At 45.8% G+C, this 21,282-nt stretch overlaps 1 protein-coding gene across 3 annotated transcripts in view; it reads left to right on the top strand.

The window, feature by feature from the left end:
* MYO1D (myosin ID) overlaps positions 1–21,282 on the top strand; it is a 164,038-nt gene that overhangs the window by 82,472 nt on the left and 60,284 nt on the right. For all 3 annotated transcript variants that reach the window (XM_064473645.1, XM_064473647.1, XM_064473646.1), the window contains exons 17-20: positions 5,783–6,006; positions 7,118–7,262; positions 7,862–7,966; positions 18,312–18,425. In XM_064473645.1, coding sequence (XP_064329715.1) covers positions 5,783–6,006; positions 7,118–7,262; positions 7,862–7,966; positions 18,312–18,425 — 588 coding nt within the window. The remainder of the gene's footprint in view (positions 1–5,782; positions 6,007–7,117; positions 7,263–7,861; positions 7,967–18,311; positions 18,426–21,282) is intronic.

The following is a 21,282-nucleotide window of genomic DNA, read 5'->3' as shown; positions in this document are numbered from 1 at the left end:
AAAGATAAGATACGACTCTTGATTTGGAGAAATGCTCTATTTCTTTTTGGGCAAGTCCCAGTTTCAGAAGCTGCCAAAGCCGCCGCTGCCCTGGGAGGAGGGCACCACCGAGGAGATCACCGAGCACCCAGGGCTGCGCAGGAGGATCTCCCTTGGTCTGGACCTTTTCATGGTCCTGGAGGTCATTTCCACCTCACTGGCCATAACTGAAGGAGTAAAAGGGACTGTTGTAAAGGAAACAGCAAGGAACTTTTTTCACCAGAAGCAGCAGAAATGTGTACACTTTCTAATGTTCAGGAGTTTGGACTGAATTTCTTGTGTTGTTCAGACTTTGTTTTCCAACCTCTTGCTTTCGCTCTGCCCATCCTTCTAGCCCTTTAGTCATAATTTCACTTGCTCTCTTAATTTTTCTTCCCCTGACCTTGAGGGCATAGAGAAGGCAGAGGTATTGGAAGAGATGTGGAGAGACTGTGCTGAAGACTGGATAAGGGGGAATAGTTTTAATTAAAAAAAAAAGTCTAGAAACACCTTTTCTTTGAATTTTCAGTGTAACCTTGCTTATGTCTCTGCTCTTGAGTCCTTAACTTGCTCATGGTCCCTTTCCCTGTGTACACACATAGTGGAGCCAACACGTGCTGCTTGGTTATTCCCCTTCCTACGCCCTACTTGGCCTTGTCTCCTTGGGCAGCTCTTCTTGCGGAGGGCAGTCTATTTCATAGTGTATCCTGCACAATGGCTCTTGCTCTTGCTTGGTCCCTAGGCACTGCGCTAATTGATGACAAAATTGATTGCTCTGGAGTCTGCTCTTCAGTGTGTCACTTGGAAAATTGTCATCAAACAAGCTCTTCTGCAAGCCTGGCTTCCGATGGCCTTGTCTTACACTGCTGACACCACACGATGACGACAAGCAGTTTTCTTCCCTGCCAGTGCTCTCCAGTCTTCCTCATCATATCCTCCACTCCTTCCCTCCTGTCCTGCACACATCTCCACCTTCTCAGCCCCCTGAAATACTGCCAGATCCTTCTGGTATCCTCTACCTGCTTGGCTTGGCAGGCAGTCTCATGTGCCTGGCTGGGAGCTTCGCCTGTGCTGGTTGGGATTGGGAGATCAAAGAAGGCAGATGGCTCTTGAGCTCATTCTGAAGCATTTCCAGCAATGTCACTCTGATGTGAGGCGCTCTCTACCCCGCTGTTGATTTTTCCTGAAAGATGTATGGAGTTGCCTCTTTGAGTCTTCTGTTCCTCTGTCAGATTTGGTTGAAGCTGGCTAGAGATCCAGAAGATATCAGCAATCTCAGGAGGTCAGGCGAGGATAAGATTATCTTTAGTCTCATTTCTATGGGAAGTCAGGCTAACCAGAAGTGAAAGTCACAGAAAGGTGGCACAGGAAGTATCGTTTTGTTCTTGCCTGTAGGAGGAATGATACGGGGCACTGCGATTCTCAGGCTTGTTTCCCCTGTCCTTGCAAGATTTGCTAAATGTGAGTGCTGAAACTACCAGCTTGCTGGTATGTAGCTTTGATTCAAGTTCAAGCTGAAAGCTGCTCACTGGTTGTCGACTTCCAGAAAGGTGATGCGTTTGAGCTGCTGAATCCTTGCTGAACTAGATATGAAAATGGCCTGGACAGTGCCTTGGGTATAGAGGGCTGAAAGGAAGGAGAATCCTGGATGCACAGATCTTATTTCTGTTGGGTTTTTGGTATGCTCCTGTTTGGCCATGGCTCTACCATTGTCCTCCAGCATATAACAGAAAAGTAGCTTTTGCAACATAAGAATCTGTTAAGTGCCATGATAAGAGAGAGAGATAAGAGTTGGGGTTGTTTAGCCTGGAGAAGAGAAGACTGTGGGGAGACCTTATTGCAGCCTTCCAGCACCTAAAGGTATAGGAAGGGTGGGGGCGACCTCTTTAGCAAGGCCTGTTGTGATAGGACAAGGGGTGATGGTTTTAAACTGAAGGAGGGTAGATTTAGACTGGATATAAGGAAAAACTTTTACACTGAGGGTGGTGAAACACTGGCACAGGTTGCCCAGAGAGGCTGTGGAGGCCCCATCCCTAGAGGCATTCAAAGTCAGGCTAGATGGGGCTCTGAGCAACTTGGTCTAGTTACTTGCTCAAGCAGGGGTGTTGGACAAGATGATCTCCAGAGGTCCCTTCCAACCCCTACCATTCTGTGATGTCCCTGCTCACTGCAGGGGCTTGGACTGGATGACCTCTAAAGGTCCCTTCAAACCCAAACCATTCTGTGTTTCTATGGTTCTGTGATAAGCTTACCTCTGGAAATGTGGGTTTTAAATTTCATTTTAGTGTGTTTAATGTTCTTGAGTTATGAACTGAAGGTGGGGGGAGGAATTGGAAAGGTGCATTGGGAGAGGTAGAGCTCTCCAATATTCCAAGTCTGAGAAAAGTGTGTGTTGGTAGGAAACACTCCAGCATCTTCCAGTTGGTAGGAAAAACTCCACACAATTGTCTGTGTGTGGTTCTGCCCCATTGCTCACAGCTGCACGGTGCGGGGTACGCAAGGGGCTGCTGAAGGAGGAGTGCGTTGCGTTGACAGCCCTCTCTTGTCTGTAGGTTTGAACAGTCCCTGTTTCTGGAAGAGGCTGCTAGACCATCAGGCAGTCGGCGTGCCTTGGCAGTTCAACATTATTGATGGGCTGCTTTAAGCAGAAATGAGCCCTGTGGTTGAAAAGGAAAGCACCGAGCCAGAAAAAACTATTAATTTAAAAAGTATTTGTACCCCATTCCCTGGGCAAAGTTTGTTCCTACCTTTGGCTTTCTCCGCACGTTTGGGAGGAGCTGCCGTTGTGGCCATTAGGAAGGTCCTTACTAGCAGTGGGGTTATCCAGTTATGACAACTTGATTTGAGGACATGCTTTTCATTAATAGTTTACTGCTTGTGTGTAGCCAAGGGGCATGCCTCGGCTGGATAATTGGATTTGGAAGGCTAGTGTTTGTAGCGATTGTGACACTTCTTGCTGTGAAGCCAATTTCTGCAGCGATGCAGCTGATACAACATCGGGGCAATCTGTTACAGCGCCTTTGTTCCCTGGATGTCTGACTGGTGTAAAAAATAACCACAGCAAGAGGCTTCCCTCAAGAGCATGCCTACTTTGAGGACAGGGAAGCAAAATTAAGACCTTGTTCTGTATCGGAAAACAATTCAAAATGTTTTGGGGAAAACCTGACAGAAGTGAACCTCTACAAAGTCTTTAGCAGCTTACACAAATTTACCGGGCATGCTCTTTTCTTGGGATCCTTTATAACATTCAGAAGACTGTTCAGCTGAGACCTGGAACTCTTTGTTCCTCGTCTCTATTCTTATTAAATTAAAAAATGAGAAGTTGACAGTAGGTTTTTAGCCAGTTTATCTTGTTTACTGTCCATATATTCCTTGCAGGTACATTTTGTGACACTTCAGTCTATGTTTAAATATCTCAAGCAATCCGAGTCTTCTTCACTTTTCCTTTAAAAAGGGCACAGATTACTTCAGTACTCTCTAGATGTTCAATTATTTTATCCTAGTTGCTGGTTCTGTCAAATTCATGCAGTTTCTGAATCTGATATGCCCTCAGACATGGATATGCTAGGTTTAAATCAGCCTTACACACTTCGGGAGGAGTCCAGGCCCTGTGCAAGTTGGCGTTAGTGGTGACTTCGGGAGGCCCTGAGCTTCTCAGGAGCTCTGATGCCCTTTCTGTGGCAGTGCTCTTGTATCAATGTGATGTGCAGGTTATAAAGAACTAAAACTACAATTAAAACCGCATGCGCTAAAAGTGACTACTGAGAACAGCATATGTGATGTGATGCACAGGATGCTGCTTTCCCTCAATCTGTGTAATGATTTTAAGAGTAAATAAGGGAAGTGTTATACATTACTTGGTATGCATGCAGTGTTGAGATTTTCGGTACCAGTCCTCTGTTCACCATTTACCTCGCGCTTTGTCTTCCTGCCGGTTTTGTTTGTCTGGTCAGTACAGCAGTGCTGGTTTTCTGCCGTGGTTACAGAGACTGCTTTTTGTGCTTCCTGCTCTTACCTTTCCCGTTGCTGTCCCACGTCACGCCTCGCTTCCCCAGCTCTTCCCTTCAACCACTGAAACAGCCTCTATTCCCACACCTTCCTTAGGAGAGGGGCTCCTGGCAGGGGCTGGGGTGACAAGGAGCACGTTGCCTTCGGTCACCTTGCATGTGTTGAGTTGTTCCCCTAGTTGCTTGCTTTGCTTCATATGCCTACGCATCACTGTCCAGGATCATTTCCCTCCTCTTCCTACCAACAATATACAACATACAGTATAGGAGTGAGCTGGGCTCCATCTGCTTCTCAGCCCTATGGGACTTAGCAGCTGCAGTTTGGCTGTGGCCGTGCTAAGTGACCCACAGAATCCATAGGGTTCAGGGTGACTTCATAGCAGCTCAAGGACCGGTTTCTATCTTGGAATAAAACATTGGAGGTTGCAGATGTACAGTCATTGGACATGATGAAATACATGTTGAGGGGTGGATTGGCTCAGCCTTGCCTCGGACGTTTGGGCAGCATTGTGTAGGGGCTCGGCTCTGTTCTGGCACGCTAGAACGCAGATGTGCTTTATGGAGCATCGGACGCACCAGTGAGGTGGTGGGTACTCAAACAACTTCCCAGGCTCTGCCGGAGCTACGTGAATCGGTCTGTTGTGCACGGGCAATATCCCAGCAAGGTCAGCGAGGCCAAAGGGGGATGAGGAGGGGTTACTCTGTCAGAGGTTGGAAGAAGAAAGTTCTCTGCTTTTGAGGCTCTATCTCCTCTTTGAAGTTTGAGTGTATAGAGAAGAGCAGCCCTTCACATCTGCTTGCTACATATAATTTTTCTCAGCCACATATCAGGATTATCAGTTAAGCTGTCAAGAGAACCTTTGACATCAGCTTCATAAAGTGAATATCATGTTGGAAACTGCCTCAGGTAATTAATTAATTCTTCTGTAAATAGAAGGCTTGATATGCATCAGTGGTGCTATGGGAAGTTTCTCAAGAGGGAAATAAACCCTCCAGCAGGGCCCGTAGCGAACAGTGAAGCACTCTTCATGTGCAGGAGACTCATTATACCTCCAGTTTAATTCTACAAGGAAACAAAAATACAGTCTTCATCTTGGTGGATTATATTAGAGGGAAAGTACAACTTTTGGCGAATCCCTCAGGGACGTGCATGTCAGCTTGAGACCGCTCAGGTGAATACGCATTTCTCTGGTTGCAGGGTAGAAACAGCCCAGCCTGCCCAGCCTGGCTGAGCACTGCCGTGCTTCGGTGTGCACGGGGTCTTCAGGTTAGGCGTTGGTAGCACCATACAGTCACATCAGCACTGCGAGCAGTCGGCCTGTGCTGAGTCCCAGAGTGCCTCTTTGCATGGGGTGTCAGAAGAAGTCCAGAACACGGCGTGTTTCCTGCCTGTGGTGCTCTCCAGGCACAAAGGAGGCTCGCAGTGGTGCTGGCGGAGCTGGACTCCCATCCGGCAGGGTGGGAGGATATCAGTTGTGTGGCACATTTGCTTGCTTTTCAGCACACAGCCTGAACAGATATTCCGCAAACTATTTCAAAGCAATCTTTTTTAATCAGTGTTAAAATCGTTTCTCAATACACTGGTAAACACAGTGTTTTTTCAGTGATGTTTTAATTGGATTTCATTGGCACAGAGAAGTCACTTTCTTTAAAATAAAACTAATATATTTATGGATTTGAGCAGTATATGAGTACAGAAATAAAATAAAAACAAACTGCTTTTTATTGCTATAACTGTCTTCTCCACTGACTCTTAGGTTTGGAGGGGCACTTTGGCTCGCCTTCGCTATAGGAGGACAAAGGCTGCCCTCACGATACTCAAGTATTACCGCCGCTACAAAGTGAAGGCCTACATCCACGAGGTTGCCCGGCGCTTTCACAATGTGAAGCTAATGAAGGATTATGGCAAGCATGTGCAATGGCCCACTCCACCGAAAGTGCTGCGCCGATTTGAAGAGGCACTCCAGGCCATTTACCATAGGTACAAAGAAAACCTCTTGTCTTTTCAGTCTAACGTAGAGGAGTGAACAGCTACCACTTGTTCCACAAAAGTTCAGAAAATGACTGAGGAGCATTATCTGGATGTCACAGACGAAGATGCCAGTGGCTTTTGGTACCCTTGACCAGGCAAATAATTATTCTATTTCAAAGGTTTAGTCAGGATGGACATTGTATTTCATTCCTTGGCCCCTTTCAGGTTGTTTTCAGAATAAAAGAACAGCTGCCGTTAGGTGGGGAGGAGAGAGAAGGAATATTTTCAACCTTGTCAAGACCTCCTATAGTAAGTCAGTACTTCTCTGCGGTAGGGTAAGCAAAGCTCTACAACCTACCCATATTCTATGTGCAGAAGAGGTATTTTATACCTTTATTACAACCACCTAATATCTAAAAGCTAGTGACTTCGTCTCTGGTAAGTTGTAGACAAAGAAGTTACGATTCCAATTTGAAGAATGACGACTTCTGAAAATCATTCAACAAGAGAAGTGTTGGCTGGATAGGGCCTCTAGAGATCCCCAGTCCAGCCATCTGCTTGAAGGGGGATTACCACCAGCACTAAATCAAGTCAGCCTTTTTTTTAACCCCAGCTGTCTCTTGAAAGCCATCCACAACCTTTCTGGGTAGAGAGACCTGCTTTCGGAACAAGCTCAATTACCATAACTACAAAATTTTAGTTGCTAAAAGACTTTTGTAGCATTAATCCTGGAGGCCTGGTGTTGCTGCTGAAGGCCAGAGTGTGATGTGGGGTAATGGATGGGCTGCCCTGCCCTGTTTCATGTTACAGTTGGTTAGGTTTCAGTTGCAGGGCCAAATTCAGCTATTAAAGGAGAATGATGTAAATGAGCCAAAAAATGGGCTTGCAAAACTTTATTGCAAACAGATGTGCCAGTAGTTGACTTCTGGGTATGGGGTGGGGAGTATACCAGCCAAACTTCTTAGGAGTCAGGGACCATAAGTGACTTTATGAATGCAATGGAAGGACTTCTTTTTCCCCTGATATTTACAGTCCAGGGTGTCCTTGCCAGGCTGATCTGGCAGTAGTCCTCGTAGTGCGTGGTACAGGCTGTGGAACTGATTCAGGCGTTTTGCGGCAGGTGGAGAGCAGGTGAGCTCATCCGGAGCGTCCCACCAGAAGTCCTACCTCAACTGAGGGCCAAGGTTGCTGCCATGGAAGTGCTGAAGGGTCACAGAGCTGATATTGGCCTACAAAGAGCGTGGGAGGGGAATTATATCGCACTGGTGAGTACAAGTGAAGGGATCAGTGATGGGAGTGGCTGAGGCTTAGGATGCTAAAAGGGTGAAATTCTGAAAAAGTGACTATCAGTTTCTTGGCAGGAGAAGTACTTGGTAATTTGCTCTGTAAATGGGTTTATATAGTTTCAGAGTCTTTGACTTCTACTGCACTAGGAGCGATTTTTCTGAATACTAAGCATAGCTTGAGCACGACAAGCAGCATTAAAAGACAATGAGCAATGCCATCAGCTGGCTCTTCAAATGGCCAAAGCTAGGAAAGAAGTCAATGTAAAACTAAAACTCTAGGTATAATGGGATGTTAAGAAATAGCATAAAATGAAAAAGGAACAAAGAAATTCTCTCTAGGCAAGTTGCATTGCTTCCCTTTACTCTGTCCTTCCTCTAAGCATTTTGTTTTGTTAAGGCTTTTTTTTCAGAAAGCGTGTAAGACCCCAGATGCTCTGCCGCTCTTCAGCGAGGCAGAGACTGGAGGAAGCCTCCGGACGAGGTGGTGCAGCTGCAGCCCTCTCTGGCCCGCCGTGACGTAATGCAATTACTTTCTTCAGTAAGCAAGAAGAGTTATGTGCCTGTCTCTGCTCTTTCAGAAACCCGATAACCCTCAGACCACGGGCTCTTTCATCCCTGTTGCCAATGAGCTGAAACGGAGAGACAAGTACATGAACGTTCTCTTCTCCTGTCATGTCCGCAAGGTAACCGGCGTGTCCGCGTGGGCTGGGTGGGGCACCTTCTTGCGCTTGAGGTGAAATCTTGGGAAGCCAAGGACGAGGAGGTGATCCCGGAGATGTTTAATAGGTGGCAGTTCAAAGCCGTCCCCTTTCAGTATCGGTGATTTTTTCATGGCTACTTCACTCTGAACCTATTGCTCCAAAGGGTGCGTGGTTTGAGTGGCTCCTGTGGCCTCTTCATGTGAGAGGCGGGAATAAATTCACTTGCTTCTGTGTAACTGGTTTGGGTCTGACTTCTTTCACAGCAGAATGGGCTTTTTGTTAAATTGGTTGTAAGGTTTAAAAAACTAATTAGAAAAATGTGCTTGCGTAATTTTTTATGGGTAGTTCATAATGATCTAAATGATGCTGGTTTTAAATGTCTGTCAGGAGAGGATATTTTTAATTTTACAAAGCCAACAGACACAAACAATTTCAATGGCAGGCCGGGGCTGCTGATGTTCAAGTGGCTTTAAGAAGCTGTATATTCTTTTTATTTCTAAAAATGTGCTATTGCAGTTGGTCCCCACTTGCCAGAAGTGGAGCATGTGCGTGATTTGTGTTTATGATTCTGCAAATATTATCTTTAACAGTAACAACAAAATTAATTTTACAGCGTAAAATCTCACTTGATAACAAAACTTCCTTTCTAGTTGTAGTGTGTTGCATTATTTGTTCAATAGTGATTTGCGTATATAAAAATAGAAATGTATTGCTTTCCGAACAAGCGTACTTCAGTGGAGTATTCTGTTGCTCTTTACATGTTCTCTTTAAGAGTGTGGTTCACTAGTTGATGATGGTTTGAGTGAATATTGGTTTATATTGTAGGATTAAAGGAGGATTGGGTGAGTCTGGATCCAAACCCCTTCACGGTCTTGCAGCAGTTTGGCTGGAACCTCCGTTAGGGACAAGGAGGTGCAGGAGAATTTCCCCCTGGCTTTTTTCACCTTAGGCTGAAAACAAAATAATTCCTCTTCTGATTCATTTAATGAACTAGTTCCAAATTGTTGCCGTTTCCAGCTGAACTGGAATAATTTTAAAAATACAATATTCGGTTCTTAAAGATGCGATTATAGGAATCGTTAGTTTGAATGGGAGTGGAATGATGGTGAGGGGGATTACTCGGGGCACAGAGGGTGCATACCTGGTGTGGGAGTTTAATTTTGCTCACTGTTACACAACTTTTAAGCTTTTAAGACCTTACGTTTCTCTCGCTTGGTTCTGATTCAGCTTTGAAGGACAATCTCCTGTGCAAGAATAGGGGAAAGCAGATTTCTGAAACACAGAGCCATACCTTGCCCTGTTCAGTAACTGCAGGCACAGAGCTCCTACCTTTAGGCAAGTGTTGGAGCAGTTCTTTTTTGTTTATGGTCTATGAAGAAATCCTTGAGCATACGAACAAGCCTTGTTTCTGTATGTGCTGTTACCGCGTTTACTTGCTGGAAATTCCATTTTCTGCTGGGGTTTGTTGCGTTGGTGTCCCAGCACTTCAATAATAAGAACAGTCTGGAGATGGAATAGGTGTTACCTATCACGAAGTAGATTTCTTCCTGAGCCTGAAAGGTTGCTTTCAGAGGTGAAGAAAGCTTTAGCTTATCATGGGTGTTTAAAAATTAGCGCAGCTTAAGTCAGGAAATACTGTAGAGACTGTGAGGTTATAGACTTTGCAGTCTTGTGGTTTTTAAATTACCTTGTAACTTTTTTGGTCTTTTTAAAGGTTAAATTGTTGGTTGCTTTCTTCTGTCAGAGAGGTCAGGGTTAATCCTCTGCTTGCCTGCTTAGTTAGGGATGCCTTTGCATGGCTTTTGAAATCACCGGTAAAGAAGCACACGCGTGAGCATGGCAGTAGGGTGTGTACGTGCAGAGGCAGCGGGGCTAAGGCAAGCCAAGCTGACCCCAGCTGCCAACAGAGAAAAGCTCACAAGGCCACCAGTGGTGGCTCAGCTGGCACAAGGGAGCTTCTACTCATCCACAGCCCGGCTCTGCCTCAGTCTTTGAGGTCATCAATACTTTTCCTGGCCTTTATTCTTAAGGATGTGTGTTAGAAAAAAATATAGCTAAATTTAGTGAAAATGCAGCATGAACTTTAGGAAAAATGATGGTCTTAAAGAAGCAAGTAGAAGCACCTCTCCTCCAACAAATGCATAAAATAATTTCAGCGTTGCTGTTGAGTGCAAGACTGCAACTTTGTAGGATCTTTAATGATGTGTGTAAGACTGGCGATTTCAGTACATTTGCATGTTTAAACTCAAAAGCGAATGCCCCCTTTCACATCCATACTTTGATGTAATATCTTTTTGAGTGAACCGTTTGTCTTCCTTCTTGAATGGACAAGAAGTGTCCTGGCAAGCCTGAAGTGAACCAAGGAGAGAAGACAAACAATCCTGAACTTTGAAAGCCAACAAGACAAAGATCTGACTCTTCAAGATTTACCATTTCACTTTCCAACCAATGCACTTTAGGTAATCTATTGTGCCTTAAATTTGAACATCAGATTTGCAGGCTAAGCAACAGTGAAAACTGTTGTAGAGCCTGTAAGCAACTCCGTGTTCAGACTGCAGGAGCGCAGTTTTTACCCTGAAAACAACATTAGCCTTTTTTCACTCTTCACGTAAAACAATTAATATCCTAAGATGTCTTTTTAAAACGAACATGTTTCTCTTGTCAAAAATACACGCTGCAGTATTCTGACTGGTCATCCTCGGGGCTGTCAGGCCCCTGTGCTGGGAGATGGGGATAGTATGCAGAATGAAGTCCCAGTTGTTGAAGAGGTGGCAGTCACCGACCTGCTCCTTCACCTGGATGTTCACAAGTCCATGGGGCTGGATGGGATCCACCTGAGGATACCGAGGGAGCTGGCAGAGGAGCTCACCAAGCCACTCTCCATCATTTATCAGCAGTCCTGGTCAGCCGGGGAGGTCCCAGATGACTGGAAACTAGCGAATGTGACACCTCTCTACAAGAAGGGTCAGAAGGAGGATCCAGGGAACTACAGGCCTGTCAGCCTGACCTTGGTGCTGGGAATGGTCATGGAGCAGATCATCTTGAATGCCATTACGCAGCACATGTGGGACACCCAGGGGATCGGGCTCAGCCAGCATGGGTTTATGAAAGGGAGGTCCTGCCTCTCTAACCTGGTCTCCTTATATGATAAGGTGACCCGCTTAGTGGATGAGGGGAAGGCTGTGGACCCTCAGTGAGTTTGCAGATGACACCAAATTGGGCAGGAGTGTGGATCTGCTCGAGGCCAGGAGGGCTCTGCAGAGGGACCTGGACAGGCTGCATCGATGGGCCGAGGCCAGTTGTGTGAGGTTTAACAAGGCCCAGTGCCGGGCCCTGCCCTTGGGTCACACCAACCCCAGGCAGCGCCCCAGGCCTGGGGCAGAGGGGCTGGGAAGTGCCCGGCGGAGAAGGCCCTGGGGGTGCTGGCTGACAGCCGGCTGGGCATGAGCCAGCAGTGCCCGGGTGGCCAAGGAGGCCACCAGCCCCCAGGCTTGTGTCAGCGCTGGTGTGGCCAGCAGGGGCCGGGCAGGGATGGGGCCCCTGTGCTCGGCCCTGGGGAGGCCCCACCTCGAATGCTGGGCTCAGGTTTGGGCCCCTTGGGACAAGAAGGGCCTTGAGGGGCTGGAGCGTGTCCAGAGAAGGGCAGCGGGGCTGGGGCAGGGTCTGGAGCACAAGTGTGCTGGGGGGCGGCTGAGGGGGCTGGGGGGGTTTAGCCTGGGGAAGAGGGGGCTGAGGGGAGACTTCATCGCTCTCTGCCACTGCCTGAAAGGAGGTTGTAGCGAGGCAGGGGTCGGTCTCTTCTCCCTAGTAACAAGCAATAGGATGAGAGGAAACGGCCTCAAGCTGCGCCAGGGGAGGTTTAGGTTGGATATTAGAAAAATCTTCTTCACCGAAAGGGTTGTCAGGCCCTGGCACAGGCTGCCCAGGGAGGTGGTGGCGTCTCCATCCCTGGAGGTATTTGAAAGAAGGGTAGACGTGGTGCTTGAGGATATGGTTTAGTGGTGGACTTGGCAGTGATAGGTTAGTGGTTGGACTTGATGATCTTAAGGGTCCTTTCAAACCTTAATGATTCTATGATTCTGCCTCTTACCCCAAAAGTAACAGCATTCGGAGGATCAGCTTTCAGTGCTATGGGGTGTGGGGAATTTCTTCTGATGCGGCATTCTTCCCTTTTCTTTAAGAAAAAAACAACCACCACATAATTCTTTGTTCCTTTTTGCCTTATCCTTCTTTAACTGCCCCGTGTCGTACCAAATGTTATGCGCACAAGCATGGCACTTGGCATCAGCACATCCAGGCTGTCTTGGTGGTCAGAGCATTTGAAAGGCAGCGACTTTCACTGCAGGGAAGTTTGTCAAATTTCTTATGCTAAACCTGCTTTGTTGTGGATTTGCAAACCGGCTGTTGCTGTTTGGTTCTCAGCTGAAATTTGGCTCATGCAATGCTTTAGCAGGGGACCGAAGAGTGAGTTACAGAAGTGAAAACGTAATTAATTACCAGATGATTTCACTACTTCTCTTAAATAATATTCTGTAACAAAGCATCAGTCCTCAGACTAAGGCTGCTCAACTTCATTCGTGGTATATTTTCATGATTCAGCTTATTTGAGGATTCTTGAGCAAAAATCATGCTGGTGCTGCTGGTCCCTTAGGCAGGCAGAAGGGTGTTACTGGTGACAAGAGCACACAGGTTTTATTTCTGGAGCTGCATCAGACTTCCTTTGTGGCTTTCGGTAAGGTGAAGTAGTTCTTGACTGTCATTGGCAATGTTAGGTGTCTGCTCTTTAAAATTTCCAGATAATTGCACTCTAAAACACTTCTTTCCTTAGAAAGAAAAGAAGTTAAAAGGATAAGGACTTGAACAGACACAAGTTAAGCCTGGAGTTCATGTATTTAAAAATGTTTATGTATAGAAAGTATCTTATGACCTGTAAAGTATTTGCTAACCATTAAATTCTTTGAGACAGATTTTTTTTTAATCTGATGATTGACACTGTTCTAGTGAAGTCAAGGAAGTAATACTAGCTCTCGGCAGCCAGGGAACTGCTCCTGAAGTATTGATAACTGCTGGTAAAGTTTTCTTTAGCTTAAGTGCGTGGGGTCTTAATTTCAACAGCTTGAGATGAATAATAATGGGTGAATCTGTTTGGACAGAAGCTTTGATAGCTCTTTTTATAGAAGGTCTGTGAAGGGACTTTGAAGTCTCGCTGATGGGAGGTGAATGTGCCTGCGTTCTCGCAGTAGGTATAGGTAGAAGCAGATCAATTCTGCCTATGGAAAAATACATCTTTTCTGAGCATTTTGGTGCTCTTCATTTTTTCAGAAGAAATCTTCAAATTTTTTGCCCTGGGAAACCAAATGCATATTTCATGCATACCACCAGATTTTGTTGTATGGCCTAGGAAACAACAGTTTCTCTTTTTTCTTTAGAATAAGGCGTTTCTTCCCACCTTCTCCCTCATCATTTGTGGCACCAAGCTCCCTTGAGGGGACCATCTCTTCTAAAGCCCAGTGCCCGGCGGAGTCCAAGGGCCCCTGGCCAAGACCTGAAAAGCTCATTTGGAGGTTTTTCCACAATAGGCTAGACTTTCATTTTTCCCCATAAGCTAGTCAAGAAGCTAAATTAAGACTGATTCACATTTGGATCAACAAAGATATAAATAAAAAATGCCCAGAAGGTGCAGAGGACACAATGCTAGGAAGGGCTGTTCTCCAGGAGGGTATAGGCTGTATCTGAGAACATAAGGCCTGTCTCTACTCCTACAAAATCAGAAGAATAGTGGCATTCGCAATGGTGCTGGCATGTGTCTGAGTCTCTCCTGTGCGTGCTTCCCAACGTGACAGTTTACTTCTAAAAACACAGCATGTATTATTTACATAAATATGCCATAGATGCATGAGACACCTGAAGCAAAGCGATTGCTTGGAAAGAGCTGAAAAGGACACGAGTTCCAGGGCAGTGAGAATTTGCTTCTCTCATGAGACAAGCTGCTGGACTTCCCCTTCTGTATGTCTCTCTAGCTGTTCAGCTGAATTTATTGTTCAGTGTGAAGACTAAAACCAGTGGGTAACCACAAGAAAGAAGTTGAATTTAAAACACGCTTGTTAGAACTACTACGATATTATATTGCCTTGCAAAGCTGGGCATGCTTCGTGTCCCTTTTGTCTGGGCAGCAGCTGCGGTGCGGTGTCTCTGGCTGCACAGCTCGGTGAGGTTTGCCACCATGGGCTCCGTGCTGGAGGTGGGCACGGACAACAGGGAGGACGCTGAGATAGGAGCAACGAGCAGGATCATGGCAGTGAACAGGTGGTGTGTCAGACTCTAAAAAAACCCTGAAATATATCACAAAGACATGTTTGGGAGCCATGAGCACACAGCGTGAGACCCGAGGTCTGTGTGGGGCAGATCGCAGCCTAACAGGCTGCAGAAACCTTTGCTTAAGCTCCGAAGCCGTGGAGCGTGGTGTGCGGTAAGCTGCACAGCCTGCTGCAGTTTCAGGAGTCCGTGCGACTCTGCTCAAACCACTCGACGTGTAGCACCAGACACTCCTAACCTACTTTCTCTGGGCCATTCAGTGTTTCATAGCCTTTTTTTTTCTCTCCCATTCATCTGGTTCCTAAAATAATCCCAGTTATTCAGCAGCTCTTCCTGGGAGATTTTCCAGGCCCTCAATCATTTTCTTTACCTTCTCTGAACCATTATTATCTCCACGTTCACCATCCTGATGCTTCACACACTATTCCCAGTGAGACTGTGGCACCCAGGCCATTATCCCCCATGCTAGGCTTTACCGCATGCTAACGCCTTGCTTGTTTTCAGCTGCCTCGCATGTTTGTGCCAAGATCTATCCAGAGCTGTCTAAAATCATCTTCAGTTATTTTTTCTGAGTTGGTGCTGTTAATTTAAAGCTGTCATATAGCTCTCCAACTTGCATTTTTTGCCTTTATCTGCTCTGAACTTTGCACTCTGCTGCCTGTTGACTGAGAATATTTAAGTTCTCCGGTTCTCTCCTGACTTCCCCTAGGAAAATCCTATTTATGTTCATCTGCCTCATCACGTCTCACCCTTGTCTTCCCTTCTCAGTTGATTAATAAATATCTCTCTGACTGTGATACACCAATGACTCCAGTTTTGCCTTAGTGAAAAATTCTTTCTGCTTTGTGTCTTACTTTCTCACTTGCTTTTGACAAAACTTTGCATCTTGCCTGGTGACTATTTAGTACCCAGTCTCTTGGGGCGTCTGAAAGTCTAGATGGCATCAGATGTTCTCCTTTGGTGTATTATTTCCTGGACAAACTAATTGTAACGTTAGAGAGGCACGTTTCCCCCGTGAAAACTCCACTCGCTGGCGCCTAATGCTACCGGCAGCCTAGAAGAATAGTTGTGAAGAGCTGCGGTGGGATGGGGGGAGTTTAAATGATCTGCGTTTAGAAAGGAGATCTGAATAAAGGCATGAGCACAGGGTATAAAACGCTTATCTGAAGAGAATATAATTTTGTTTCCTGCCATAACATGATCCTCCCACTTCTGTTCTTGTAAACAATCACACTAATTCCATAAGGTGTGGAATAGCGATTTATTATCTTCAGTCTTCCTGGATCTTCCCCAGATCAGATGTTACTGTGAAGGTACAACATTGTATCCCTTGAGTGAGTACATTTTTAATAAACATTTGCATATTTTTACAGTAATTTTCCAGAGGTGCTGATGGGGCATTTGACAGTGGTTTTGGTAATTTAATTTGTCAGGTACTGGAAGGATGCTGTTGCTGGAGATCTCTTTGGTGGCCAAAAATGGACATGAATTCAGAATGCCAGAATACCTAGAATTAAGAGGAATTGTATAATTATATGACCACTGTACATGGCTTGCTGCCGGGCATCATTGGCTGGTGCTTAAATCTGTTCTCCCATTGCTCTTACTACGTAGAAACTGAATGCATGAACTGCAACAAAGTACTGGGATGCAGGGCAAGGCTGTACTTGCTGAGGGGTTCACATTCTGCCGTCTGCCAACAGTTAATTCATATCTTATCAGAACTGTTACGTATAATTGATATTTTAAAAAAAAAAGAAGTTTTAGATTTGATCCACACAAAAAACGTGAGTGCACTCTAAGACGGAACTTATTTTCCCCATATATCGAGTGCCTAGTTCTGCAAACAGCATCCCAGGTGGATGGTATTTTGAGTTCAGATTAAAGTGAACCACTTTCTTGAGTATGCCTAAGATTATTCTGTGAGGGTGGGGACATATACATGCTGATAATCTCTGCTGCTGTTGAAAACCGGTGAGATTACAGGTGATAATACAGTGGTTTGCCTCAGCAGGCAGCTAATGGCTCTGCACTGAATTATAGCGTCTATCTATAATTGGTCTTTAAATTTACAACTATAGAGCCCGGTGACAACATTAAGATATTAAGATATTAATGTTTCCCAATGGCAACACTAAGCTGTGTTTGCTCAACTCCTAGAAACTGTCAGAATATTTCAGATACTGTGAAGTCTGTTTTCTTGGTAGCGTATGGTCTGATGAATCACAGAATGATTTAGGTGGGAAGGGACCTCTGGAGGTCTGTGGTCCAACCTCCTGCTCTGAGCAGGGCTAACTTCAGAGTTAGATGAGGTTGCTCAGACTCCCAGTGAGCTGAGTTTTTAAAATCCCTGAGGATGAAGGTTACACGGCCTTTCTGAGCCCTGTCCAGGGCTGCCACCCTCCAGGGGAGATTTTTTTTCCCTTATTCCAGTTGGACTTTCTGATACAGTCATTTGAAAGTTAAAACACCTTTGCCTCCTTTTGGAAGCCAGTATTAAAGTTGTTTGAAGTACACTATGATTTCCTTAGTAGTAAGTATCTTATAGGAGTGGAGTGGGAGTCAGGAGCCCAGAGCCCAGATTCAAATCAACCTGAGAACGGTACAAGCATTTAACAAGAAACAAACCAAACAAAATCTCACTCAGTGGTCAGTTAACCTTAGAAGTGCACAGATGCTTCTGGGTGCTTTCTTGTTTGGTCTAGAAGTTTGCTGGATGCTGTAGCTCTGTTCACCACGTTCCCAGAACATCCCTAGACAGCGTAGATGGACTGCTTAAAGCGAGCTCCTGTTTAGAGAATTTCTTTTGAGGAGCTTGAGCCCACCCGTGATCTGGAGATATCCATGCCTTGAATACCACCTCCTTAGCAGAATACAAAGTCAAGTTAGAATATGGGTTGAGCGACGTCCACCTCTATAGAAGAATCTGCTGTACTCACCGTGCAGGTCTGGCACAGCTGAACTGATCTCGTAGCTTGCTTCTGCTGAACAGAGCATTCCTGTTTTCTTCCCCTGCTTATCACTACCCAGAGCCGCACCCTCTTTCCCGTGCCCTGGCCCTGATGCTCGTTGTGTCTTTCCCTCGCTGAGTTCATAAACAGGGCAGAGTTTTGTCCGATAGGGTGATGAGCACCAGAGCTGGCTCGGGGTGTGGGGTTAGGACCTCCTGGAAGGGGCAACAGGGTGTGGTTCTCAATGTCAGTGAGCCTTTAGACCGGGCTGTGCTCTTGCTCTGCATTTCTTGCTTAGGAATGGAGCGGGTGGTGGTCAATACTCCTTACAGCCTGAGGGCACTCCGGCTTGGGTCTTCTGCTTGCCAGGAAATGCCCTTGCCTTCCTCCCACGGGCTCGTTGCCTAGGTCCCAGTGACCAGGCTTGGCTCTCCCGGGCTGCGTCTGGCCCATTCAGCCTCTCCTTCCTTCTTGCAGAGTGGCGCAACTTCAGCAAAACCACACACAGCTAATGGGCAAGTTGCTTGGCTTCATCCAAGGCACAGATGTTTTTGAGCGGGTCCCATTTCCCTCTTTTAATTTAGGATGGGACAAAGCATCTGCTTTCAAACGCCTCAGGTCTGGACTTGAGGCACCCTGGTTCCCTCTGTGGGGCAGGTGTTCTGTGCCGTGCTGTTGGGGGGACAGCGGCACGTACACAGTGTAGGAACAACAGATGCCCGCCCTGGTCTTGGTGTCTGCCAGCGGCCAGGGATGCGGGCTGGATGTTTCTCAGGGAAAGCATCTGTCCTTTATTTGATTGAGGTTTCCCCAGGTTGCCCCAGTCCTGCACGATAACTGTGGGATGTTGCTTTTCCGAGACTCTGCATTTCTCTATTTGTAAAATGGGATTATGGGGTCCCTCTTCCCCTTTCACTCTTTCAAGATCTGTGGAGAAAACCTATTTAAGAGCTATGTATGTTTTGCATATTTGCTGTGTGAGTTTTGTGTATTTACTGCTGCAGTGTTATTTCGCATGCTCTTGCAGCGATTAGTGGGACTGAAAATTTGCTTATTTACAGGTCAACCGCTTTAATAAGGTGGAGGACAGAGCAATCTTCATTACGGATCGACACCTTTATAAGATGGACCCTATGAGGCAGTACAAAGTGATGAAGACCATCCCTCTCTATAACGTAAGTATAAGGACCGGGTAATCTCATCTCAGGCTCTCTTAGTCATGGGCACTGCATCTAGGGTTTTGCTCCATTTTCATATCCATAAAATGGAAAAAGATAGTAGTTTACAATTTTTAATATATATAATGTCTTTAAAACAGTTACAGTACAGTTACCTACAACACTGATGCATCGGGTTAGCTTTTAATTTCAGTGCAGAAAATAAAAGCTAAACCCCAAACTGTTTATCCCACTCTTCTGCTTGTTCTTCTATTTTGTTTTTTATTTGCTGTGTGCCACAAGATCTTGGCCCCATAAGGGGGTTAGCATTTCACAGCAGCTTATGACACAATTTCTGTGTCTCTGGGGGTTTGTTTGATCCTTTGTGTCGTGTTTGAGGGTTTTTTAAATATATTTGTTCATGTTTAATGTAAATCTTATCAAAGCTAAATTCGGAATTATAGTGAGGTATCTGGCCTTTGGGGTAGCAGAGTTTAGCTGCCGGTGACAGAGCAGCAGATTATCACTGCTGAGAAGGGGGATGGGGGAAGACCTCATCTTAGCTCTTCAGCATCCTGGAGTGTGGATTCAACTGCTTGTTTTCCTCAGCCTGAGGTAACGCTACTACAGTTATCTTAAACCTGCAGAACCTGGCTGGGTTGCTTGGAAATGTCGTACACAAATTTGTTGGGACGTTTGCATGTGGAGAAATAACAAATCTGTCAGCCCCATATTGCTAAAACAGCAGAGATGGGATTAGAGTAACGGTAAAATCTAATCTGCAAATGTGGAGTGAATGATTAGCCCAGACTGCATCCGTGATGTCGGTTTTATAGCTCCCCTTGTAACCTCCTTGCTGGTCATCCACCTAGGCTACGCACCGAGCAGCCAGCGCAATGCGTGGGTGGCGCAACGCGCTCGCCTGCCGCCTTTGCTTGCCCTAACGAGTATTTGCTGCAGCAAAGCAACGTCTCCATGGCACTGCCTCTTCTTTTGCAAAGACATTACTGCTGGGGAGTCAGCAGCTGCAGGTCATTGTCGTCAGCTGATGTTCTGTTCTTAATTGTGCAAAATGAAATTGTCAGCAGATTGTGCTGCGAAATGGCAGAGTCCTGCTTGTGGAAGCCAACTTGGTCACATACAGAGACTCTGAGCAGAGTGTTTTTCCTAGACGAGTGGTTTTTTGTGAAGTGTCAAGGTGAACTCAGGTGGACAAGGTGAAATTTTGTCTCTCACAATTTCTCACTATCAGTTTTCTGCACTGTTACCTTATACAAAACAGCTGCGCCACTTCAATTCACTTACCGCACTAGCAATTCCAGGTAAATCTGTATTTGTCACAGCTTTAGAAAAACGCCTGCTTTACCTGTGTGTCTGATGGGTTTCAAGGTGGAGCTTCAACATTCAGGCAACAGCCCGAGACCAGGTCAGTGTGGTGGTAGCCTGAACGTTTTACTCCTTAACGCCTTTAAAAATTAAAGGAGGCGAGCAAGTCGGCTCCAATTTGTAGGTTGGCTATAAAATATCTGTTACTTAGAAATGTTAGCAATTATTGTTTTTTCACAACACACGGATGTCTAAAACAGAGTATCCATTCATACAGAATGCTGTAGCGCAGGCTGTATGTTGGCTGCCTGCTTTGCGTTTCCTCCGGCAGCAAAACAGTTAATGGTCTGTGCATATAGGACTCCTGCTCTTAGAATACTTACATTTCCATAGATAGAAATCAGCTTTATTTGTAGATTGGCAATTATTCCCTTCAGCAACCTACCACAAGGTTTTCTGACCTGCGCAACTGCAAAGTGATCCTGGAATACTTTGCACAGAGCGATGGGTGCGAAAGACCCTTCACTGACTCATACAGTTGTCAGGATAATATTCCAGAGTGGAAAGTTGATGAAAGCTGGCTTTGGTAAATGCTGCAGGGATAAATTTCTGCTCTGTTGGCTGCAGCCTCTCCTTTTACCTGCTTCTGTGGTCCTGGGGAACAGTAGAAAATCTGCACGTACACACTGGGCTTGCATCGTGGTGCTAGGGCATGCTCACGGACCCTGCTGATTTACTGCTGACCCCTCTCTGCACCGCAGGAAGGGGGGAGAGGAGGAAAGAGTTTGGAAGTGTCTTTGGTTCATATACAGCACATGAAATATTTGTATTTCTTTTGCCAGGATTTCTTAAATTGCAAATGGCTAATGCTGTAATGCAGTTGTTTTTTCCTTTTTTGTAGTTATATTTTATCTTTTGTTCCTTAACGATTTGAAAGCAGTCGTCTTCCCCCTCCTGAGCTGCCTTGCACACTCTCGTTTTTCTGCAAGCCTGATCCCTTCTTGTGTGGAAACCCTTTTACAGCAGACAGGGAGGTGGTGTAAGAGGCCGATTAGTGATACAGACATTCCTTCCCTTTTGGGGGAAGAGCAATTGTTTGAACTGATAAGAAGATTTTTGAGAAGGAAATGGATGATAATTACACCAGTTGTGATGTGTATCGGTGTGTCAAATACGTCCTACTAGAAAGATGCACGTTCGCTGGGGAGGATGGATTGCCCTGCCGATACGTAAAGGTGAACCCAGCTGACATTCGCCTGCCTGTTAGCTGTGCTGCTCGCCATCAGCATTTCGAAAGCACCCTATCAGCACGGCGACATCCTTAGGGATGGTGTTTCCATGGAAATCTCATTGGAAGCAGTCAGCTGATGTCTGTTACAACCATAAACTTGTTTTCGGCTGAAGGAATCGCACCACAGTTCCCCGTCTCCTTTAACTATGTTTACGTCTAAACGGTTTAAGTATAGCCCAGAATGCATGCCTGCGCGGGTCCCAGGCTCTGCCTCCCGTTAGTGTGTGTCCTGTGTGAGGAATCTGTAATTCTGTGCAA

The sequence above is a fragment of the Phalacrocorax carbo genome, chromosome 25 (genome assembly GCF_963921805.1).
Source record: "Phalacrocorax carbo chromosome 25, bPhaCar2.1, whole genome shotgun sequence".
Lineage (NCBI taxonomy): Eukaryota > Metazoa > Chordata > Aves > Suliformes > Phalacrocoracidae > Phalacrocorax > Phalacrocorax carbo.
The sequence above is the reverse complement of the archived record's forward strand: the minus strand, read 5'-3'. Positions and strand labels throughout refer to the sequence as shown.